This window comes from Mya arenaria, chromosome 16 (assembly GCF_026914265.1).
Source record: "Mya arenaria isolate MELC-2E11 chromosome 16, ASM2691426v1".
In the NCBI taxonomy this organism is placed as follows: Eukaryota; Metazoa; Mollusca; class Bivalvia; order Myida; family Myidae; genus Mya; species Mya arenaria.
In genome coordinates, this window is record NC_069137.1 from 16,063,489 (window position 1) to 16,091,109 (window position 27,621).

At 32.5% G+C, this 27,621-nt stretch overlaps 1 protein-coding gene across 1 annotated transcript; it reads left to right on the forward strand.

The window, feature by feature from the left end:
• Positions 1-5,643: 5,643 nt before the first annotated feature.
• Positions 5,644-11,595, forward strand: LOC128221438 (uncharacterized). The gene is made up of 4 exons (XM_052930046.1): positions 5,644-5,803; positions 10,221-10,296; positions 10,866-10,933; positions 11,525-11,595. Exons 1-4 carry the CDS (start codon positions 5,683-5,685, stop codon positions 11,593-11,595), a joined length of 336 nt encoding a protein of 111 aa, XP_052786006.1. The 5' UTR covers positions 5,644-5,682.
• The last annotated feature ends 16,026 nt before the right edge of the window (positions 11,596-27,621 follow it).

Genomic DNA, 27,621 nt, shown 5'->3' on the forward strand with positions numbered 1-27,621 from the left:
TCGTAATTAGACAAAAACTGAAAGTACTAAAGCTTGAAACCTACATGTATGGGTGAACGTTGCATTTGTGTTAAAAATTCGTTGGCGGCATAAATACACATTACTTAATTATAATGATAACTTTGTTTTTGAAAACGGCAACACATTGAGACAAAGGCACCAGAAGACATACAAACATAACACACTTCTTATTTCCAATGTAGCATTCTTGAAAAATCATTCACACGTTAATCTATGTAATACAAACCAGTCATAAATTAGAAATACGAACCTATGCACGCATATCACAAGAACGCATACGCGCGCACAAAATAATATACTAAGAAGTATAATGTATCGATCCAACTAAATCACCACTTAGACATAAACATAAGGAGTGAATACATTTCAACACAAATAAACGAAAACGTCAAGAACACAACCTATTATTGCTTCCTTTTAGGAAAACCTTAGTTATATACATGGGCGTGTAACATATTGTTAATACTTTAAGAGTGAATTTAGTATTAAGGAACGTCCCACATACAAAGTTATTCAAACAGTATATCGACAAATTGATAACATATATATGTAATTTGCATGTTTATATGTAAACCGAATATTCACAAAAGAACAATATTAGTGATTCAATTCTGATGCAATTGATTTTGTTAAAATAATTTCCTACAATGTGCTTGATATGTAGCTTATGTTTTACATTTAATTATATCTCCTGGTAAAAAGTTGATGGCATACTGCAAACATTTAGGTTCACATCAACGCGTACCCGTATAAGAAGTGTTCAACCTCTCTAATGTTTAAATCAGTTGAGATTTCTCACATATACTTATTGACAATATGAATTATAACGCAATTTGTTTTTTGAAACAAACATACGCATGAATAATTGAAATATATATATCGTAAACACTATTTCAGATGGAAGCTGCTTCAGAATAGTTCACACAGAACTTATTGTTACCTGGGCTACGTCTACTGTTGCTGGCAAATCAGAAGGTAAAGCTATCGTTAGTCTTCAAACGCAAAGGTTCTATAAAATATAAATAAGTTTAGGTGCAAACATGTTTGGCATGTTTGAAACAAACAAAACACTGTATATTGAGACCTCATGGTGATTACTTCCTTTAATAAGAATGATGTATTTCCTATTAAATTCAAATCAATTTCTCCAAAGATGACTTCAGACCCACAACACGTTCTTGAATAGTCTTGAATATTTCATCTAAAAAACTCTTCATATTGTCAAAATACCCATCTGTTTGAATAAAAGATCTATTGAAAGTCCGTTAGCATTCAAACGAGGCTATCAAATAGTATCAAAGATATATGGTAAAATCATTTGTATACACACGAAAAAGTAATTTGGCATTATGTTTACGATTTTTTGTTAAAATATTACAGAACAATTACATTTACAAACTAAAAAGATAAAATCCAGATACTGAAAGAAGTGACGTTCAATAATTATGGTGTATGCCTAATCTGGTAACATTTTGTGTATCTGGTTTAGTTCTTATTTGGCCTTATCCTTTGATTCTCTAAACAGAGTATTGGTTAACTGTGCCTGCAGTTTCCATTAATTTACAGTTTTCTTAAATTCACCTAGCGGTTACAAATATACTTCTTAAAATACAAACGTTCACAACAAAGCCATATAGAATTATTGATTTCCTCAAGCATTTTGGAACCTGAAACTTCTCCTTATCTGGTAGCATTAAACCTTTTAAACTACCTTTTGATCTAAAGTAGGTTTAAATGTTCACAAACGAATTAAGCAATGCATTAAATGACACTGTTGTAGTCTTGTTTCAAAATATTGGATGCTAAAGAAGCTTTACATATAAAGAGTTCATAATGAAACAATACCAGGAGCTGTACATTTAGTCTACTGTAAAAACGACATTTCAATGACACGATATTTTTTAAAAGAAATTTCCATGTCCGGATTTCAGTGCCACGCTACTGAAATGACAGGTTTTCGAATGGAATTTATGTATGACTCGACAGTCATTGTGATACCTTGTAGCTCAAATCATGATCATTGGCATGATATCGGTTTGTTCAATGTACATTACCCTTTCAAAATCGCAGTTATTCTCGATGATAAATTAAAGGATGACACGGTCGATGATTGGCTAAGCAAAACTATTGGAATGCCATACAAAGTTCATCATGTCAACCTCACCGACATGCACAACCAGAAACTTCTTAAAAATTATTTATATGGTAAAAATGGACGTTAATGTTTTGCATAATGGTATGGTTGCATATACAGTCAAATTCAATATATTTATATATTCCATTTTAAAAACGTGTGAAAAATAGAGTGTTTTCGTAAAAATATTTCTGCTATTATATAGTATATAGTAACTTGAACATGCATTTGTCTTTTTCGTGTTATGAACTTATAAAATAGTTTACATTAACAATGTATTACCTTTTTTTCTAACTTAGTTTCTATATCATAATCCTGAACCGATATTCGTTTATTGTGGGTGTGTATGCTATTTTATCTTTGTCAAAAATGACAAGCAAAACCTTGGTCAATATGATAATTCGTATCAAGGAAAGCTATATTTCCTGAAAGACTTTAACAAAATGATCAAAATATTATATGGTTAAGAGATCACTTAGTAAAATGTCCAAAGCACGATCAGAGAATCTGTAAACGTAGTAATGACATAAATTAAGCAAAAGAAATAGGTTTCTTACTTTCATGGCTTCCTTGCTATTGCCTGGTAAATTTCTCCAGTTTGTATGATATGTTTAAAGTCAAACCACTATTTCAACATCATTTTAACGTGAAAAATGGACAGGGTACTTCATTGGTATTCTGTATGACAAGCACATACTGAATTTAAGAACAGTTTATCAATTGTGAAGATCACAATGTATATTTCGGTATATTTTATATATTTTACACATGTATATAGTATATTTCCTTGTTTGTTTCCATAATTCATTTCAAATCATGAACATTCGCCTCAATTGGTGGAACAATCGAAATAATATACGCAAATAGGACATCTGAACTTAATTGATATTTGGTATTGTTAATGTTTAAAATGGTGTATCTTTTGTACATGAAAAGTAGGCATTAAATAGACTAAATTAAGTGTTTAACATAACGCTTATCTATAACAAAACGACAAGTTCTTAAACTAACTTAAACTTATAATGACAATTAAAGTTCTAAACATGTCGAAATATTTTAAAAGAAAATAACCCGGAGTTTCAGTTGGTCTTTATGGGCGGATGTTTGGTGTCCTGCCTAAAAAGTACAGTGCAAACTACTGGGAAAATGTATTGGACAAATAAACATGTTGGGTAAAACAATAAAGTCCCATGTCTATTGTTTGTTTAGAACATAAAAGTTCCGAGACATTTGAAGAGCTACCCAAAACGATAATTATTCGACATCTAAAAGGAGGTTATGAATATGAAAACAAAATCTACACAGAAGTAGTAAACCACGGCCTCGGATGCAGAATTGTTTCGGATATGTTCTCAGAGTGGCAATTTGCAAACCCAAATACGGTACCTTGTGTTGTTATCCATAAAGGCGTCAAATTAAACAATGAAAGGCTAGAGCATCATATCAAGACGGTATGGCAAGTATTGTTAATTGACAGTAAAGCTGCGGAGCAAGTGCATACAATGATGATAGGTTTGCGGTACAGAATGCATACTGTCAATCTTGAGAATATCAGGTGGTCTCAAAACTTACTGCAGCAGCTGACAGGTACGTATTATCTAATTCCACCGACATCATAATCGTCGAAAATGTTGTTTCTTAAATCGGGTAGAGTTGACAAATTGTGGTATTTTTTTGCTATTGAATATTAATATGCCGAAAGGAACCTGACTACCTGTCGTTATTTCATTTTCCATTTGAATATATCAATTGGAATTTTCAACTACTGATGTTCTGCGCATAACTACATATTATATAACACTTAATAGTATGGTGGAGTAAATTGCATTATTGTTTAAGGCTTATTATGTTTCAATGTATTTGCTGTTAAATATATAACATTAAAGTATTATTGACCAAAATACGTCCCTTATACACATATAGAAAACAACAATCAGACTTATTCAGATAATTATATCATGTTTAAATATAGAGCAGACACTTTATAACATTGAACCAGTCTCATATGTCATATAAAAGCTTCCACGTCCGTTTATCTGTTGGTTGCAGCTTTGCGCGTAGATTTGAATTTTCATTGTAGCCTCAATATTTAGCACTATATTTAGATGCAAATGATTATTTAGAATAAAGCCAGTATATGCTCGAAATCAGTATGACCATTATGATTCATAAACGAAAATATATCTTATATGTTGCAACACTGCAACTGTATAAGTTGTTCATTTTGTGCGTAATCATTCATGACTTTGATAATAATTTTGATAATACATCAAAAAACTACAAGGTTATCCCAAATAGCCAAGAAAGGACCGATGACACTGTTGAAAAAAAAATCCGAGACACTAAACGTGAGACACTCAAACAACAGTACAACACAAACATACCACTGACAAAACAGACATGCATTAACATTTATCATAAGCAAATGCAACGGCCTTTGCAACAACGTCCACTGGGGACTTAAACAAGTGTATGAGTGCTCTACCTCACACATGCCACACCATTTATTCATAATTGTATACGTAAACGCATACGTCTTACCTTAGCAGCATTAGGTTTATGGCAAAACAATATTAAGTAAAACAAATATTAAAATACAATATAGTTATTACAAGAAGTAAACGGGCAGATACGGAGCCCAAATGATTCCAACGAAAATACCATCCTCAGTAACTAAGGTTTAAACATAGGTTTAAACATAGTCTAAAAAGTATTTTATTGCTTGGAAAACAGGGGGCCAAATGAATAGGAAAACAAATACTCTTAATAATATTCTTCGATTTGCCTTGGTTGAATGCTTAAACCAAATAATTTTGCAAACAGTTATATATGCAGCACTTATGTAAGATAACCGAGAACACAAAGACTGCAAAAACTTACAAATAGCCGGTTGTTGCTTTGAATAACTAAATAATGTTCATATAAACTCGATGTTCCATGACAATCAATACCTCATATAAAAATGATGTGAATAGTATTATAATTAATTATTATTTAAGTCTAAATCATAGAAGTTTTCGGTATGATATAAAATGTGACCAACCACATCTGGCCATGTGGTATTTCATTTGTTCTTGTTCAACCGCTACTGTGGTTGATATTAACAAGTTCTGCATACAGTAACTAGATATTGGTTTAACTTTAGAAAATGTTATTTCAGTGGTAGGTTGCTGTTGCTTAATTTCGTTAATGAACAAATAAAATATATTAAAGTGCATAATTACATATTTTTGTCATCCAAATTAAACAACTCATAGAAAGACACTGTATTGGCGCTACATTCTTTACTGTCAGGTATTGAGAAAACTGAAGACGGCAAGGCTTACGAAGTTTGCATTGGTTTTGACATTACATTTGCGAAATACGCACATATTGTGTACAAAGGACTGGAAAGCATTGGGATTCGATGTATATACGCCCCAATTGCGCTTCAGGAAATACATTTCCCACATGACAGTTGCGTATGGCTACAAACGGTCCAGGACAAAAATATCGAAGCCGGTATTCACTTTGATGACATAGATTACATGGAACGATTATACGTGTGTGTGATCAACAGTGCTTCCGAATTGGTTAACAAATCGCGTACAATTTCCATATCTCTTGAGGATATAAAATGGCCTCACAAAGTCAAAGCGAGGCTGGAAGGTTTGTATATTATTTTCTACTTTTTTCTGATGAGTAATATAGAGAACATTGTGTGTTTACATACACACGTAACTCCATGCATCATAATATAAATGTATACGGAGATTTTACCTAAAATGTTGACGTTTTCTCTACAATTATTGTTAAATTCAAAGTTTACATTTGATCGATTGTTGTTTATATATATACATATATTTTCATGCATTATAGATTGAATGTATATATATATATATACACTGAATCTATAATGCAAGAAAATCTATTACTAAAGGCAGTGTCGGTGGCGTCAGCAAGTCCTTTTGCAGACAGTAACTAAATTCGGTATTTTTAAATCATGCCTTAATGGCAGTGTTAGTTGACATCTTGAATTATTTATTCTCAAATCTTCTTGCTAATGTTTGTGTTTAGCATGAAACACAAATACAGATTACATGCGTTCTCTGTGTCGGCGTCGTCATAAATTGCTTCAAGGATTGGTGTGTACGTAAGTCATGATCGGTAGATGATCTCAATTTATTTACAAACAAAAATATATTGCAATGTTTCGCACAGAATTAAGGCCATCAGAAACTCCTGAAATTTTATGAAACATCATAGGAATGACAAGTACCATAACAAGATTTACAATTAGATCAGCATTTGTCGCTGACAAGTATCTTTTACATAATTATAATGCACATACATATTATCCATATGTTTCCAATATAACATATAATTGTTTTCTTTCTGCATTGGCGCAGCTTCTGAACAGCTATTTGGAATAAATAATACAATTGCGTCAATGAAATGTTTTCCTTCTTTTCAATTGCATTCAAGATACTGGTGGCCATTAAGCATGTGCAGCAATCGATTAATTTTCAATTCATATTGCAAGCAAATTTTTATATTCACATTATCTAGTTTTGCCATTTGTATGTCAGTCGTGTTTATATTACTTTTAATCTAAAAGCTCGCATCAAATATCAGTTTTCAAAGATAAATGGAAAATAATTAGCATCACTTAATTGAACAAATGAGTGTATCGTCTTTATATTTTAGTATTTGTCTATGAATATCACCGCCTAAGGCCACTCCTTTTATATGTTTTTGATAACAAAACCGGCGACCGTCTTCTTCGGTAAAACAGAAATAAATCTCATATTTGAATATATATATATATATATATCTTATTTTGATTTCGACCGTACCGAAAGAGTGACGAAAAAGGAAGAATTTGAGTACGAACAAGATCAGTTTCGGTTCGACGTCATTTATTAGTCGGTGAAAGCTTATTGACAACAGTGAAAAGGCTTTTAGCATTCATATAACATCAGCAACATGGCGGTGACTTTTGGTTTATTTCCGCATTCATTTTCTAATGAAGGGCAACGTATTACAGGTATTCACTAAAATAGATTGATTGGTGAGTAAAACATGGTAGGAACATCATTTAATACATTTTTCTATACATTTTCCCTTTTTTGTAAATGTCAATGAAGTTTTCTATGTTCATACTCAACTTCAGTACACCCTTTAAGTGGGTGGGGATATAAAAAAAAACAAATAATGTAAAACTAAGTTTATAAGCAATTTTCAAAAAAAAAGAATACATTTTGATTGTTATGAATTATTTTTAAGAGTGTAGGTTTTTTGAAGTTGGTCTTAAAAATAGTAAATATATATTGCCATTTATGTATGATGGGTAAAATCTGCAACTATTAAGCAGTTCATGCGTTATGATAAAAGTACATGTATATGTTTAGTTACAGAGATGTACATTCTGGATATTTAAGTCCTCTTGATTTGATGTTCAACAGGAGAAGGCAGGTGATACTGTTGATATGCTTACATTCTCTTCAATATCAGGGCTTGCACAATATATACTCAGCAAAAATAGAAACGTCCCTCCATATTTCAGGAAAGATTTATCGAAAACCAAAAGGGTTACTTTGATGAATCAAAATAGAAAAACAAGTTCATTCATTTCTGTATCAAAACCAATTAATAACATCTGGCTATCTTGCTTTTCGAGAGATAACCGATCAAGAGAGGTAGGGGTCAAAATCAAAAATCCCAAATCTCAGAAAGGTGTTATTGAATGTTGATGGGATTTCAATAAGAAATGTGGCACATCCAGTAAATATCGTTAGTGTATTCCTATTGTTTGCAAAACACAAGGGACAGATTCGATTCAAGAACAGACGTACAACTAGTGTAGTGTGATCAATTTGAAAGAAAAATATCCTTAACTATAAAGACTACACACAAATGACATGCAAATATACATACATATTTTGGGACAAAAAATAGACGTCTATATAAACCTGACATTATGAACAGGATGAAAACAGTCGAATGAGATATTTTTCATAGAATGACATGACTTTTAACCCTTACATAATAAACCTTAAAGGTGTTTATGCATTCCAAAGACATTGTATTGTCAATTTTATAAAGATTAATAATATTATTAAACTATAAAAAATATTTATTCACATTTTTGTCCATCATCTTTTTATTCAGTTTAACTCTCGTGATTTTTGAAGACATGAAATATCCAGGTACTGTTTTCATGCAAGAACTAGCCGCCCGGTTAACGTGGTTGTTTACTAAGGAGCAATGTCCTAGTGTCCCTGGGTATTTAACATTTAACTGTTTGTGCAGTTCAATCCTACTCGATTATACTGTGTAAAAAATAATGAAAGCACTATCCATATTATTCAGTGCAATTGATAGTATATCCCCTAAAAAAATGGACACTTTATAATATTTTTTTCTTGCTTTCCAACAATTTAATAAAAAAAATAGAAAATTATTATCCGTACATTACATTTTCAATACCAATTGAACACACAATGGATTATTTTGTAATTTCAATTGATCATCAATTATTTTCTTACAACAATGAAATTCCAAATAAATAATCACCTGCGCTTACATTGATTATATCCGTATTTATCGGCTACAGTTCAAAGAGTGATGATATGGATATCTTATCATATGCAAAATACTGGAATTCACTTAAAAAAGAATGTCATTTGGTAAACAGAAATATAAGTAAAGGTTTTCAAATCAATAGTATTCAAATTTATAGCTTAACTACCACAGGTACATGCTGCGCCTAACTTTTGAATAGCACATATCAAACTTAAATGTATTGGCTATGATCAATGAAGATTAAAAGTGATTAATGTGAAGAACCTCCTCCGTTTAAAAAAAATTAAAATTGTCGACCACCCAGTCTATTCTGAAAATAATGTATTAAATATACAAAAGGAGAGGCCTTATCACCGCTGCAATACAGGAAAGAATAACAGGTGTTTTCTTTATGGGTTAATCCAGCACATGGACTATGTACTCCTTAATTTTGGGATAAGTTCTATTAATGTTTAGATTACAACACAGTAGGGTAATAATTGCATTGTCAGTCATTAGTCCATGTTCTCATATGTATATCTGTACACCCAGTTTGTGTACTCATTTCATGTATACCATCCTTATTTCAAGCATCCTTCATTTCCATGTTATCCTCGAAAGGAATCATCCTCCCATTTCAAACATTCTTTGTAAGAGCAGTTAACAACTTCCGTTTATATACTGAGAAACTTTAGTGTGGGTACGTTTTAGTGCCTGCAATATTGTTCACAGTTAAATCTACTAACTAAAATTGCAAACCTGCCTTTCATTTAAGTTTAAGTCCCTGTGTTTTATATTCAATTGTTAAAAGTGTGTTTATGATGACTGTGTTAATAAGAAACATTCAGTGTAAAAAGTTTTATTTCATTAAAGCTTGTGACTTTTTTTGTTCATTTATATTTATTTGTGTTATTTTCATTTAATAGTCTTGTACATAGGCAGGTAGAGGGCCACTTTACAGCCCTCAGTTCATTTGTAATATGTCTGAATAAACTTATGAACAAGAAAGAAAAAAAGATTGATTGCACGACATCTCCACCAATATACAAAACTCGTAAATGTATTTATTCAATAAATAGCTTTCATTCATCAAATTATTTTTAAATCAATTCACCTTAATTTAAATCATGAAAATTACTGTGTCGAAGAACAGTAGCTTTTTAAACGAAATACAACCCTTTGTAGAGACACACGGACACAACATCCATATGCTATGAAAATATACATTATTTTCATTCAAATATAGCAGAATTATTAATGTTGTTTTAACTAGTTTATTCTTACACAACATCAAAGTTGTCCCAACAATCACAAATGATAGCTAAACTCGTCGGGCTATATTCCGTCACGTATTTTAATCAAGAATTAATACTACCATAAATTAAACATGAGTATATTTTCCCAAACGTCACATCAATTAAATCGTTATGAATATAGACCGTATATTCCTTTTTCACACATTATTAGTACGTGTATTGAAATCATAAATATTTTTAAAAAAAACTTGTTTTATGATTCTTAGCCTTCAAATCATTCGAGGAACCACTGTATGAAGAATTGGCATTGAAACAACTGCCGGACAAGTCTTTACCTCCAGGGTGAGATCCTTTACGCTTATTTTAATGCACGTTTCTGACTAAAAAAAGAGTACATTTTTAAACAGTAAATACATGATGTTTGGTTTAAAACAAACAGAAGCGTGTTTTCCTTTGAACAATAAGTATTTCAATAAACAACATACTATGGTTTTATTATTACTACATTATCTGTTGAAGCGACTGAGCAAGTAACGTTGTGGTGACACACATGTGTATTGACTTGTATAAGGCCACTTGAGTTAACCCTGGCATTGGTAAACAATGTTATTTACCTTTTTTTTAACAAAACCATATTCAAAAGTCGTAGCAACTTGATACTTATATTGTGCTAGATATTCTCCGAGTATGTAGGCTGTTATAGCAAAAAAAAATGAATTCAAACGAATAACTCAGTCATTACAACGAAGGTAAGGTGGTCATTCGAATTACATGAATTACGCCATTTTTCATACTTATACGTGTGTTTGCCTTTTTGATTCGCCGCATTATCCATCACATCAAACAAAGCGTAAGTAAGCGATTGAAGGTCTAAATCACTAAGCATCCTTAACGTATAATGTATTTTAAAGGATACCTAGATGGTTCAAGATGGCCAAGAACAAGCGATCTACAGAAAGCGTTCGATCTTCTTCAAAGGGTTTGTATAGTTTTTGAATCATTTTTGACTATTTGATATGTGTCATGGTTAACGCACTTATGAGGGATTTCTTTTACTTCAACGACTTAGTTCTTGTTACAACGTTGAAACAAAGGAAAACTGAGCATAAATATTAGCATTGAATATTGATAGCCTCTATTTACAATTTTGTGTCGTAGCTTACTATGTCGCATGGTGAAACTCATCTTAACCTGTTACATGTGTAGGTTTACCGGAAGTCTCATTATGGAGTTTTGGCACATATGTACGTGTGTCGATTATGAATCATTGTCAAACTGGTATAAAACTGGAAAAATCAAGACAGTATTGCCGCGATTTCATAGTAAACAGTTATTGTTAAAAGTTTCGCATTTGCGACATTTTACTGCCTAAAAATCGAATTTGATAAAATGATCAAAGCATGAACCCACGAACACTATCTTACTGAATGGGTGTGGTCTGACTGGGCTAGGAGATATGCCAGTGGTTTCATATATGTTTAATTTTATATTGACCGTTCATTGGCTATCTACGTTTAGTTTTAGTTCGTGTATTTTAAATATTTCAATTACTTTGTTTTATATTTATAAGCCGTCCGAAAATTCGAGGCACCACAGCATAACGAATCAGCATCGAAGAAAATGCCCGACCTATCACGGTGAGATCACATACGCTTTTGTAAATCTATTTATTAATATATTTGATTTAAAGTACATTTTTACACAATTAACACATAATGTTTGATTAAATTGATTATATGTCGTGTTATTGTTGTGGTTTTGATGTTTATTTCATTTTGAACGACTTGTATTTTAATAAACAACATATTGTTAATATCTTAACTTCCGAACCGAAGGCAACTAGATCTAACCATTCCATTAGTTAACATGGTTAAACAAAACCCTATTAGTATAGATGTTTTGACCTTTTTAAAAACTTAAAATGCACAATGCCATTTAAAGCTGCACTCTCACACATATATCATTTTTACAACTTTTTTTGTCTTGGAAAGAGAGAACATTTGCATACATTTCTGCAAACCAATGATTTAAGATTGCTGACAAAAAATCAGACCGTAGATTTTCACATTTCCGTTCGAAAATCAATGTTTTATGGCTTATACCACTACTAACGGTTTAAGAAAAATGCATAAATCATCATTCTTTTAACTTAAATAAAAAAATCTGCTATCTAATTTTTGTCAGCAGTCTTATATAACTGGTTTCCATGGATTTTTGCAAATATTGGCTCGTTCCAAGAAAAAAAAAGTTGTCAAAACGGGATCTGTGAGAGTGCAGCCTTAAAATCTTATTTGGATTCCATGCGGTAAAGGATAGCCATATTCCTTTGAATTTGATAGTTAGTTGTACCAACTAGATACTCAGGTTGTGTTAGACATTTGAACAAGGAAGTTATTGCTATAGCGAAAATAAAAAAAAAGTTCAAATGAACAGGCATGAAGATGGTTGTCCGAACTATATGGATTAAGTCCAACAAATGCATGTTGCGTATGCTTTTCAATACCTTTACGTGTATTTTCTATGTATTAGACTCTTTTCTTGCGGTGGCAAATTGTTGTTAACTTAAGTTCATTATCCTAAACATGATAGTAAGAGTAAAAAATCGATTGACGGTCTTAACCCTTAAACAAATGGTAACTATTCTGTACATTATAGGAGTGGTTTCAGTAGCAATGAAGACCAGGAAACGCGATCTTCTTCAACAGGTTTGTATATGCTTTGAATCATTCTTTGAACTATTTTATGTGTCAGAATTTACGCGTTTATAAGGGATTTTTATTGTAATTAAGTTGATACAAAGAAAGGCGAACATGCGCATAATATTGATGTGTGACACAGTTTATTTGCTTTAAGGCCACCGGATATAAAGTATTAATTTACAATTTTGTGCAGCAGTACAATGAAACACAATGAAACGACAGCCATACAATAATATGCTTTTATATGAAAAGTGTTGTTTTAGAATTTCATTCTTCAAGTCACACTTTTCATTTATTAAATGCATGGTAAAAATATGTAGGGACACCTTTAACAGCAACATTAGATGATGACATGAGTATTCTAAACTTGTTAATTTTAGAATATATATACTATGTCTGTGGGATATATCGGGATCGCAGATCCTCGTAGAAAGTAGAAAGCGATATTTATCTTCTATACAGTCAGAATAACAAACTTTGCATAATCTTCATTCCCTTGGGATATCAGTATAACGACCCTTTTGAATTTCTAAATCGTGAGAACTAGCTCTAAAAGATACATATATAAATCTGAATCTTCGGATATTTAATCATCTAAATATTTTTCGTATCCGAAAGATGACTTGAACTCGAAATATGAGCAAACTTTTCTACTATTACTAACTATTACTAACAATAACTATGCCAATCCTGTGTATACATGTCATATAATCTATGTGTAAACGACTTTATAAAAATTATTTGCTAACCAACGTTTTTGTTATCCCAAATGTAACCAAAACCTATGGATTATAGGACATATTATTTCGTTACCTAATTATTTCTACCATGTAAGTCATCATTTCACATCATAATATAGCATTTCTTAACAAATCTATGATCAGGCATTGTAAGTATTTTAAGGCAATCTTTAACACGACGTTTATAAGATTCTATATCCAAAGGGTATCTGCCACAATCCACTGAAATAGTGTCATTTGTTGTATGTAACTAAGCACACATAAAACCTTTTACATGCATAAATATGAACTCTTCCGAGGTCATCATATTTTCCGAGCCCCAAAGTTCTGCTCCATATATGAATTGTGAGAATATCTTTGCATCAAATAGTTTGAAAAATACTCCATTGGACAGTTGACCACATTCATATAAAGATGATAACAGCACACCTTTACCCTTTATGCAAAGTTCATGCACCATCCATTCAAATGATAGTTGTTGTGTAAACGTTAGTGATACATACCAAAATTTAATGACCAATTCTAGAGTAGCAGTGTTGTAGACACATTTCCCAGTTTTTGAAAGTCTTCCACCCTTTTTAAAGGCAACAGTATCGGTTTTAGTTTCGTTGACTTTAAACTTGTATGTTACACAAAAATCTGAAAGTAAATTTAGCTGGGTTTTTTTTTGGCAAACGGTATACAGTATTTGACAATAACGCTATATCATAGGCAAACATAAGTACAAAAAGACTAACAGTGTCTGGATGCAACTGTATTCCATGGACATAATTACCTTCTAGGACTTGCTAAACAGCCCTGTTTTATTACAAGTCTCTGTTTGAAATTGTTTGTCGTTGCTAACGATGTCGCATGGTGAAACTCGAATGTTACGGTACATGTGCGAGTAGTATGTTATGTGTTCGTCGAGGCGCAGTTGATCTATTTTGAGCTTACTAGAATTGAGCGCTGCGAGATGGTTTGTACTTAACCATGTAATGCTTTTGTAAATCTCGCAATGCTTAACACAAGCAAACTCAAAATTGGTCACCCCTCCCAACGACGAATACATTACATGCTACCACGTTTTATGTTTTGTGCTAACCCTTTTATAGATGCCTATGTACGGTGCTAACCCTTTCACAGTTGCCTATTTGGGACAAACTATTTGGGGTCCCAAATACATACGACAATTTAAAATATAAATAATATAATGACAGATTTTGAAACAGAAAATATATGACATCTTTAAACTTTAAATGTATGGTGCATGAACTTTGCATATTGAAATAACTATGAGCTATGTGAAAATATAAGCGCAGCGTTAAAAGTAGTAAGTGGTTTAATTGTATGCACTGCTGTTTTAGCTTCAGTACCGGCCATACCAGTTGTTGTAGCCGTTGCTGGTGCTATTCCGGCAGGAATTACCATTTTCCTAAATAAAACTCATATTGCAGAAAAAATAAAATCCAAACATAGAAATTTTAAACAAGATGATTCATACACACAAAAATGTCAAATCAACAGGATGTTCGCGAAAAAGAACTAATTAAATCAGTTTTGTATTCAGTTTTAAATTTGAAAAACAAGCTAATTACCTTGTGCCACTTGAAAGATATATATTTTTTAATAAATGGGTACTGGTTGAGTTTGTAAATCCGAACAGTTTTGACAGTTTGTTAACAATATCTTTGCGAGTTTTGGTTCTAGTAACTTCAAACTTGGCATGAATAATGTTTAGTTCAAATCTCACCCTCTGCTGAAGTACACATTCACAAAATAGTTTGATTCATAAACACAGAACGTTCATTTCAAGCACAGTAAATCACCATTCAATCGGTGAAATGGAGTATGTAAATCCCGATCGCTTTTAAAATTATATTTTATCTAAAAATAGATTGCTATTCCGTCATAGTTTGTTTTCATTTCTAATCAAACACACAATGGGAATGGGAATCAACTCGAACAGAATATATTCTTAGAAAATTTGAGTTGTGTCCCTTGCTTCAAAAATATAAGAACATTCCTTACCCATGATATTGATAACAGTGCGATTTAAAATCTGTGACGTCATTCCCCGCGTGCTGCTTATTTACATTTAACCTGATTAGGAGTTTGACAGGGATTTATAAGAAAAATACTTACCTAAACTTGACGAAAATTCGCATTCGTTGCTAAGCCAAACGTTTGTATCGATCTAGATCATCGAATTATAGATCGAGGTAAACAAACGCGTGATTTAACAGGTGTTCGGTATTTATAGACTGTTCGGATTTACAAACTCAACCAGTATGAAGAACATAAAGAATATGCTTAAAATATATATAAGCATTAATAGAAATGGGAGAGAAAGCAAACCACGTTACTTTAGTTATGACTGTAGCTTCCACTAAAACATATTAAAACTTACAACAATTTGGGCGACAATGAGAAAAATGAAGAAATAAGAGATATAAGAGAAAATGCAGAATATTAAAAGGGTCATGAAGAGAATAAAAAGTATTGCAACACCAGATAGTGATGTTCTTAAATCCGTAGATTTTATAAATTCATTTCTTAGGAAAAGGAGATGAAGTCCGATTCCAGTTGTTTAAATTGAAAGAAACAATAAAGCCAACAGAACAGAACAGAACAGGGTATAGAAGCTGCTAGCTAAGATTTGAATATAGAGACAGGATTAATAAGAAAGTGTTGCGACGGTACAAAGAGAGTAAAAAACGCCTTTTCTAAAACTCAAAGAACAAATGGAAATTTGTGTACCTAAATGTGTAAATATTTCTTTTTGAAGTATACAAGGATGAGATTACAAAAAACAATTTTAATGGTAGACAAGATGGTATTAACACCGATATAAGTATCTAAGGATAATAATATTGCTGAAAAATAAGCTAATATATTGAGTAAACACGATCCTAAAATACAGCTGGAGGAAACCGCTTTCTATTGTTTTTAATAGCGAAATTAATGCATTGTATGAAATTAAATAAAGCACTAAAAATCAATTTTTTATTAAACCAAATGAAGATATAGAACTAGTTTGTTACTTCCAATCAAAGGCTAAAAGGCTTATTGATGGAAACAATACAGTTGAAACATTAAATGATATAAAAATGAGCTGCTAAACAGCAAAATGGCAGATTGGATTTCATAGGAATCTGCCTGGATAATTAAAAGGGTTGATAAACATATCATAACCATTGTTGAGTATAAGCCTTTAAGAGATTCCTCATATCTACCATTACCAGCAGTCATTTAAAACAGACCAGGATTAATTAATATTAAGAATGAAAAAGGCAGTGAATGTTTTCGCTCGTGTCATTTGGCATACACCTTTCCCGCACCAAAAGACTTAATAAAAAATGGGCAATAGTAACAACAAAGTGAACTAACTTATTGTTGTATTTGATGCGTAAAGGTAGCAAATGCACTTCATTAGGTGGGGGTAAGCCAAATAGATCGAAATATAGTAAAGTAATTATGCAGCACAAGTGTGTTCCATTGCCAGTATTATCGTCAAGATTTAAAAACGAACATTCATCTTTGTAGTATTTATATAATTATATTTACTGTTGACACCTTTAAAACTCTTAATTCCTATTTGCATTACATATAAAATTATAAAATTACGTTAGGGATGTGAATATTTTCAAATAAACCTTTTTCATCCGGAAAATTCTTCTGAATGGTCTTATTTGCGAATTAACTTTTAGTCCTCTACCACGATCAAATTGGATTCCTTTACTAAATATACTTCTTAATAATGGTGCCACTAATTATCTCAAAAGTAGAGTATAAGCATCTTCTATTGCCGAGAGTGTAGGATAGGTCATTCCGACCGGAGCGTAGGGTGTTTTGCGTAAACGAGGTTTACCGAGTTTCCGCAGAACACCTGGGGCGATGGTTGGGATGAACTTATCTTACACGAGCGGCTATGATAGATGCTTTTTCTCCCACCTCAGTTTCACACTATAAAGTAAAACTGTATTTTTTGCTAGGGCTATTTTGTGCTTAGTGAAAATATTTGCGTATGTATATGCGATAATTTGTGGTTGTCATGGATATGCGCGCAGTGATTCTATTATGTCAATAGCCAAACCGTTCGTTAAAAAGTTCTACGTAGTATGAAACATTATTTCTGGAAAAGTGCGTTAAAACTGTTATATAGTGACATTTGAAGCGATAAATAATTTATTAGCGTTTCAAATATTGCCACAAGACAAGGTTTCCATGATGCTACAGACGACAGTCTTCAACAAGGGAGGTAATTACACTGTGGTGACCATTAAAAAGGAGTTCCATACGGGCATTTTATCTTCGCCTGTGGGCAAGATAAGAATTTCTAGCATGGTTAAATTATTGGATCTACTTATCTGAGGTGGGAGAAATAGAAATCCCACATTTTGCTGTTGAAATTTTGTTAATCTTAGTGGAATGTTACCGTTCCCTTAGTGAAATATGGAGCAGCATTTTTTTAAAAATGTATTGGTTTTTGTTGTTATCAAAAGAAACAATACCTGAACCAAATAGTTTAACTACTCCGGTACTAGCAAATGTATCAATATTAACTTTTTCTTTATATAAAATTACTGCAAATACCTTGTGATTTGCCCCTGGTTTACTAGTCTGTATCGTACAGCAATTTGCTTTGGATCTGGATTAATGGAGGATCTTTTTTATTGCAGGTTAAAGTAAATAAAACTCTGAAAAATTGATATATTAAGTAATTTTCTTGTGTTGTTTGTCATTTTGTTTAGGGTCGTAATTAGTTGCATCTCTAAATATTCAGGCATTTCATTATTTAAATCCTCAATTTCAGGATAAAATACACCATTTCCAATCTCAAGTTTAGCTGACTGTAAAGAACAATTGGTATTAGAAGAATTTACTTTAAATTAATCATGTGTGCGTGGGTTTTGTGTTTGATTTGAACTTTTATTATAAACTCTTTGTAAATAAATAAAGACATGTTTTTGGTTTCTAACACCCGCAGTTATGTTTATTTTTTACCGTATCACCATAATTTGCGCCATCTTCTATTTTATTTATTTGAAAGTTTACTTTAAAGTAGCCATTTTACCAATCAAACGATGAGCTTTTATCATTCAAAGTAAAAGCATAACCTCTCTTTGTTTGTCTTGCTCTATCTACTGGTTGTGAACGTGGCATATCTAGTTGAACTGGTATATGTTCATAACGATTGCAGTATTTAACACATATTTAAAACATATATATATATATATATATATATATATATATATATATATATATATATATATATATATATATATATATATATATATATATATATATATATATATATATATATATACATATATTTAATAATCTATTTATTCGTTTACAATATTTATTTGCTTTTAACCTCCGTGGCACTGAACCAGAAATAATTTGATTTATTGTTAAATTCCTGTTTGTTAAAGTAGGTAAGTGTAATGTTTCTTTTTGTAAGATAAATCTTTCATTATTATATTTCCTGTTGGATTTGCTTGATGCATTGTTTTTTTGTATTCTACAGTTTCTCCACCGCCTTTTTTACAACATATTTTCCCATTTAATCCCTTGCCCGTTCTGCCCAAATTTCCAATGCTTTATTTTCCGACTGTTTCTAGTTTGCTGTAGCCTTTTTAACACCACTTGATGCAACTTTTGATGCAACTTTTGATCCAATATTCGCTATAACATCAAATATTCCAAAGCCAGTAAGTGAACTATCGGGTAAACCACTGAGTCATACTACGTATATATACTCTTTCCATTATATAATTTACTTTTGTTTTAATGTGATGGCTTAACTTGTATCTACACTATTTAACTTGCCTTATCTACCAAAGGGGTCTGTAATGTAAATTTCAATAAAATTAATATGGTTTTATTCACTTCACAAAATTTAATTCTCTGGGATAACGCTATGTCATAATATTATGTTCGCGATAACGTGACGTTCTTAAAATGATGTGCGCAATAATGCGATGTTTTTATAATGATGTGTGCGATAACGCGATGTCCTAATTTTATGTGCGCGATAACGTGACGTTCTTAAAATGATGTGCGCAATAATGCGATGTTTTTATAATGATGTGTGCGATAACGCGATGTCCTAATTTTATGTGCGCGATAACGTGACGTTCTTAAAATGATGTGCGCAATAATGCGATGTTTTTATAATGATGTGTGCGATAACGCGATGTCCTAATTTTATGTGCGCGATAACGTGACGTTCTTAAAATGATGTGCGCAATAATGCGATGTTTTTATAATGATGTGTGCGATAACGCGATGTCCTAATTTTATGTGCGCGATAACGTGACGTTCTTAAAATGATGTGCGCAATAATGCGATGTTTTTATAATGATGTGTGCGATAACGCGATGTCCTAATTTTATGTGCGCGATAACGTGACGTTCTTAAAATGATGTGCGCAATAATGCGATGTTTTTATAATGATGTGTGCGATAACGCGATGTCCTAATTTTATGTGCGCGATAACGTGACGTTCTTAAAATGATGTGCGCAATAATGCGATGTTTTTATAATGATGTGTGCGATAACGCGATGTCCTAATTTTATGTGCGCGATAACGTGACGTTCTTATAATGATGTGCGCGATAACGCGATGTTTTTATAATGATGTGCGCGATAACACAATGTTTTATAATAATGTTCGCGATAACGCGATGGTTTTTATTATAATGTGCGCGATAACGCGATGTTTTTATAATGATATGTGCGATTACAACATTTTCTTATACTGATCTGCGCGATAACGTCATGCTTTTAAATGGTGTGCGCGATAACGCGATGTTCTTATAATGATGTGCGCGATAATGTGACGTTTTATAATGATGTGCGCGATATCGCGATATTCTTAGAATGATATGCACGATTACGCAATGTGCTAAAAATGATATGCGCGATAACACAATGTTCTTATACTGATAAGCGCGATAATGCGATGTTCTCATATTGATGTGCGCTATAACGCGATTTTATTATAATAATGTGCGCGATAACGCGATGTTCTTATAATGTTAAGGGCGATAACACAATGTTCTTGTTATGATAAGCGCGTTAACGCGATGCTCTTATAAGGAAATGCGCGATTACGTGATGTTCTGTTGAGGAATGAATTGCGGGATTGATATCATTATCGGATTATGAACGCAGTTGGGTTGATTAATGTGAGTCCGTAGTTGACCAGCCAAATTGCGTTCATATCCCGGATAATGACATCAATCCCGCAATTCATTACTTATATTTACACCAATAGTTCATTATTTCATTCAAAAATTGTTAAACAAATACTTCATATCATTTAAGCGATGTTTATATAGTAGTATTTTTATAAGGCGATGTTCATATTGATTTGCCGGACAACGAGATGTTCGTGCACAAGGTATCTGTATATGAAATGAGTCTCGTGAAAGACGACCTTGCGAATTTACAGCTATTCACAGTTGTATGGTTTATTTTATTTCACAGATTCTGCTTATGGAAGATCATCATGCTTTAGTTTCACCGAACCGGACACCGAACGTTGTCAAACCAGAGACATCGAGAACTTATTTGATGATGAATTTCTAGATTTGATGCTTTAATATTGGCTGATGGGATATCATTAATGGTTTGACAATAATTGGTGGAATACCATTGATGCTTTGATATTGACGGATAAGAGACCATTGATTGTTGGCTATTGATTGGAGGGTAATCATTGATGGTAGGATTTATTCTGATTGTATACCATTGATTATTTGAGATTATGTGTATGCTGTTTTGTTTTTTAATATTTGCATTATATAATCAGAGTATTGAAACATGTTGCATTGTTGCATTGTTGCAAATAAGTATTTATTTTGCTAATACAATAGCAATTCACTACTTCACTAAAATAATTTCAATTTTATAACTAATTATTCTACAATTATGTGTCTGATATAATTTACTCTTAATTGAAAGAAAAAAAACACATAAGAAAACGGTTTCGGCATAGATGCAATTATTTGATTATGATCAATAGAATTGTAGTTTCAGTGTAAACGCAAACTTGCTTAACTGTTAAGTATGATTTTAGTTTGATATTTTCTTGAATTACTTATAAAGGTTTTTTTTTTTAATTTAAACATGTATTATTCGGGATCTTGATTGTAATAACCGTTATTGATTCACGTATGTATTATCTGCTATTAATACAATTATGTAATAACCGTTATTATACATATACTCTGTTATTGTTGTATGTCTTTTTTGATCTTTTATATATCCTTATTATATTTTGATATGATTTGTTTTCCAACTTATTTATATATGACAAGTATAAGTTTTAATAAGTTTATGCTTTACTTTGGTTTATAGAATTTCATCAGAGAAATAAAAATGATATTTAAGCAGTGAATTTATTATTTGAAATTGTTAATTGTTAACTGTTTGGAAATTGTAGCTCACTCACACGTGGAAATCAAAGGTCACATATCAAAGCTGACACACAATTTTAATGACTTGATTTCCAATTTGTTTTTCGTCATTGTAAATCCTGTGAATATAAAGAATAAATAGTTTCAATGTAAGGTCGCAATATATTTCACCTCGCGACAATCAAAAGCAAATACTGAACTCGTAAAATATAAGTTTTTGAGCCCACTTAAATATAAAGCTAACTTACAATGAATTGAAACAATATCCTCAAACTTTTTTATTTGAAACACTTCAATGTACTTCTTCAAGTTTATTACTACATTCATACATGTTTTACTGTAGTCAATCAATTTAACAACACCAAACAAAGAATAAGAAGTAAATAGCCAGTACAAGTACTGTGACATACCTAATGAAATATTGTACCCGGATGTAAGCATAAACATTACCAAAGATATTTCGGTTAATTGATTTAATTTTTAGTTCTTTCTTGCTTTATTATTGATGATGATTTATTGTTGGTATTTATCTGAAATATATTTGTATTTACTTTACTTTATTTACTTTGTTGTAAGTTGTTGATTATTATCAAAGTAAAAGAAGTGAAAGGTTCACCATTGTTTACATGATACAATCCGAAGTAATGCACATCTAAGATTAAAGGTAAAGGCCATTTTTAACCTTTCAGTTCAATTAATGTTTTTAACGTTGGTGGTATTCAATATTGGTCCTACCTGGATCTAAGAACAATGTAGCCAATCGGATTGCGTGGTGTAATGAAACAGACCATTCATGCTAATAGATTAATGATGTATGACAATAATGATGAGTTACGTATATATTGTTCTAGGAATACGATTTCTCAGCTCGGTAATCGATCCATGTTTGATAAATGGTTATAAACAGTAGGATATCATATGATTTTGCGATTGCAACTCGGGACACCTTATAGAACGTTAATTGACGATCACAAGTTATAACTCTTACGTGCTTTGTAGAATAATTGTGTTGCTCAACACTTTTCTACGAGGAATCTTTAGAAAGTAGTGGAAACAGTGGCGCGTGACCGTTATAGATTGCGTCTGTGCTATGATGTCTATTTTCTTCGCATCTTTACACATTTTGAGCCATAATATTTCGCCTACAATGGATTTGTTAATTTGTTTTTGGTATACTTTTTCTTTACTGATATAAGACCTATCCAACGGAATTGTGCTTAAAAAAAGAAGTCCACGTGGACGCCACTTGAAGTTGTTTTTTACCGGAAGTCACACGAAAAAGATGTTGGCTAAATGATGGATGTTGCCAAACTTTGAGATTGTGATGTTGCAAAAATGCTGAAACCAGAGCACAGCTAAGCGCGTGTGTATAATCGTGGGATTACTTGACACCGCACAACACGGTACGTGGATAGTTGGTATTTTAGTTGTCAATAACCGGGAATTCCTGTGAAACTTCTGTGATCAGGTACCGGGACTACGGTTACAGTCTTTTCGCTGTAAAACAAGTACATGGCCTGCCTGGCACTTCTGCTGCCCCTAGTTACCACGTTACGCACATTATTGTAATGAACAAACGTTTTGGTATTTCATTTTTATCACCAGTGACAATCTCTATTAACTTTCAAGTATCCTTGAACTATGAGAGAAATGCCGACGCCTTTTCACCACGAGCTTCTGTTCTTTGATCAACAAACAAAAATACACAGCCAAATTTATTTCTGATATATTTCCTTTCTCTTCCTGTGGGGCACCGTGCTCAACTATTGATTTTTTGTATTAATGTTTTTGCCATTCTTCAATCAAAATATCCATTGTGCAACAGTATGGTACGGAATAATGCGCGTTTATCAAGTAAGCCGCGACTCTTTTAATAACCTCTTTGATAATATTTTCATCAGATTCAGCCAAATGCCATTCGGTGAAATAGTTATTTGCCTTTAAAGTCTCATAAAACTACTTGTCAACGTGAAGTACGTGTAAAATGTAGAAAAATTTATAGACAACCTAGCTTTTGACACCTATTAGGATTCTTATACAGACTGGGTAACAAATAGTGTGTATCTTATTTATTTAACTGTAATATACAAGCGACTTCAACTGTATTTCATGTTCTCCGCTCATTCAAGAGATTAGAGATAAGTTCCGTCACACTTACTGTTCATGTTATCATCCAAAGTATTTAGACTGCTCTAAGCTTTACAGTCGACATATATGCTGTGTTGGTAGATCAAATCGATATAGGTAGCGAGATAATGGATCGGCGTTCAATGGTAACGTATTTGTGAGTCGGAGCCATAACCGCGGTCAATAACGTGCGCTGGTTATCCACATCAGGATTCGCAATGTTTAACAGTGATCACTGAGTTGCGTTGGTTGACTGCCCCAGAAGCTTAAATGTCGAGCATAGGTAGGTTGTCCTTATATTAGACACAGCAATCATGTGTACCATTTTAGACAATGGCCATGAATAATTATCGGATACTTAGTCGGGTCAGTCGACAACACCAGAATTGGTCATAATCAACAATAGTTGTACTTATTTAAGACACGGTGACAACATTCGTGTACACCAATACAGGTAATATTTAGGTTTGGTAATTGAATACATAGTAAAAGCCAAAAATGGTAATGACTAACAGTAGGATGGCGCTTACATGGAAGATTGTCTATAGTATCCAATTTAAGATCGACTACATACAGAAATATTCTTCTCTGGATCTGACTGAGGCACTTTCCAAGCTAATTCATATTAAAATAATACTTGCATATTACAGTTCCTATAAATGATAAAAAGCTTAAACAACTTTTGAGGGTAAATAAATAATATATTATGCTCCGGTCACCATGAGTGTTTCAATTGGTTCAATTGAATGGATACTTCAAGCAAACGACACTGTATTAGTTGTGTGTGAGGTATTCAAGGCAGAAGATCTATCTTCTACCGAGTATGCTACAATAATAAGGAGTAAAGTGCTTGTGTGTCATATCTTATCTCATGTCGGTTAAGAAAGTAAAACACAATTTCAGTGTTGATTGCGTCACGGCGGTGTCGAGTCGCAATATTAAGTCAATGGGCGCTGACAAACTATAAACACTTAAAAAACGTCCTTTGATGGAAACCTGGCATTTAGGGGGACATAAACTGAAAGCTTGCCCATACAGATAGCATGCTGCATGGGCACGGAAATGTTGACAAGTGAAAAAATCTAACACATTTCTATCTTTCCTTTTCCCTCTTGTCATATGAGTCGTTTCGAACAGCAATTTTTTTCTTGAAATTCCAGAAATACATGGATTATGCGAAAAACAACTAGCAGCACGCTTGCGCTTTTACACACTAAAGAATCAATGTAAAAATAGCTTTAATGATAAACCTAGTATCTACGAATGATGTTTGTATTGATGTAATAAATGACGTGAAGATAACGGAGAACAATATAGGTTGATGCCAAATCAAAAAATGAGTATGTTTGACCCATCTGACTTTAATGAAATGACATTGATGGTGTACAGATGAAAACACATAAGTTGTATTGTGGCGCTTTTGAGTGTGGAATTCGTGGCCGCACAACTATTAATTGTTTAAAGTGCGTAGTGTTTTTATCTGCTCACAATTCTATTATGAACCTATTTTACACAAATATTTCAAAACTTAACAAGCCCTGTGTTGCTAGACTTATAGTTCGACATGTATATGATATAATGTTGTTTATTTTTTAATCTGACCAGGCGTATCCTTGTTAATGGCCATCCACAGTGCAAAGTCGTTTAAAGGACTTAATCCACTAGTTTTCAATAAATAATTGAATATCGTTCTTATTTGGAAATATATCATCAAGAACTCTTATGAAAATGTTTGTTAAATAGGATGGGGCATTTTGACACAAAAAATATTTTGACAGGTTTTTGCGAAAAAAATACACATACTTTTAGTTATGATTTGGTCGACTCATCCCAAAACATGTCATTAATGATGTTTGTGTTACTTCCGTAATAGATCTATAATAGATCTGAACTGAGAATCGCACAAGAAATATAATTATCACATGCTTACCCTTGTTTTCCGTGTAATATACCCATTACGAATATTTTTATCTTACACATGTGTAAGATAACATATCAGACATTTCTATTGGCTAGACTAATCACACGCGACCTAGATATCCCTCCGCATTGTTTGTAAACAAAATGGTTTAAACGCCAACAAATACTAACCTCAATAATGAAGCGGAAGGACTTCCGGGAGACAAATGGCTTACGAATCATAGTGCCAGAAAGCATCTTGTTCGAAAACTTTCTGATATCAATGTTCCGCCAACCAGATAATGCAGATTACTAGTCACAGAAATATCCAGTCAGTCAACAAATACAGCCACATTATTGACAAACAACACGAGAACATTTCAAACATCTCCATTTTAACAGGCAATATGCGACAAATGCCATAAAATTTGCTTGCCAGTTTAATCAGCTGTCGGTTACCAAAACACAAATACGAATTCCGCAGCACAGGTTTCTCATCACACGTACGTCCCAAGACGGTAAGAACAGCTTGTTCTCTGGAAACATTCTTGATGGAACTTTTTCAACATCAACATCCATGCAGTGCAGAGTAAGGCTTCGTCGTAATCATCTGCATGTTGTGAAAATCCATGTCCACTAAGAAAACGCTTTAAAGTCATCGTAGAAAGCGACAGCGAATAACTTTTAAATCCGTGCACACAGTAAAACTTGACAGACGATGTAGGTCACATAAACCGCGTAAAAGCATGTACTCTCAGTGTGACGTCATCAAGTTGTGTACTTAATGTGTTTTAATGGTTAAAATTGTTCGTTATTCGTGTTGTTCGATATTTTACTACACATGTTTATACTTGTGACTTGTTCAGCGCTTTATCAGAATAAAAACTTGATAACTGCTAGCTGTTTTTGTCATTTTCATTTGGAACTATTTATATGGCGCATCGTTGACATTCCACTCAGTGTACTTTGGCTGTCAAACAATGGGTTTAGAAAGTGGAACGTGGAACTAAATTGGTAATAAAAACATCGGTTTAAGCATGTGATAAAAAGATCTGACACTCGTTGTCATTTTATACAAGATTTTTATTAAACTCGTCCATGAAAGTTGTTAGTAAGCTCGCCAGAGGCTCGCTTACTAACAAATTTCACGAACTCGTTTCATAAAATCTTGTATTAAATGACAACTCGTGTCAGATCCTATATTTACATAATAATATATTTTGAATGTAAATGAAATACAAATGTATAAAACCATTAGATATAAAAAAGCGTACCTGCTCTGATTTATTATATTTTCATATGTATATAATGTTTTTAATAATAGAAAAGTGTCATTTTTTATTCATTAAAAATTAATGGAGTGGGGGGGGGGGGCTCTCTATAGGAAGGCTTGAATTTGGCCTTTAAACGGAAATTGAAAACTGATATTGTATTATTCATTCGGCTACTGCATAATATATTAGTGTGAAACATATAATTATTTTCTCGGCGAGATATTTTGACAGTCCCTTTGAAAATGACGAATAACCGGATAGTGTGGTTGTTGTACTATATCTACATTTTTTCTTGACCAAAAGGTACTTGTTGATGTTCAAACACTATCAAAATGGTCAAAACGTTCGCTGTAGCGTAAAAAATAATATATCTATGTCGCCAGCACTCATAATGCAAATTCGTTTTCTGTAAATGTTTGATACAAAACTTATGTTAAAATTGTGTACACTACCTAATCAGTATTAACTATCATGTGATCGTTTAAATAAAATCAACTTAATAAAAGTGATCAATATCGAA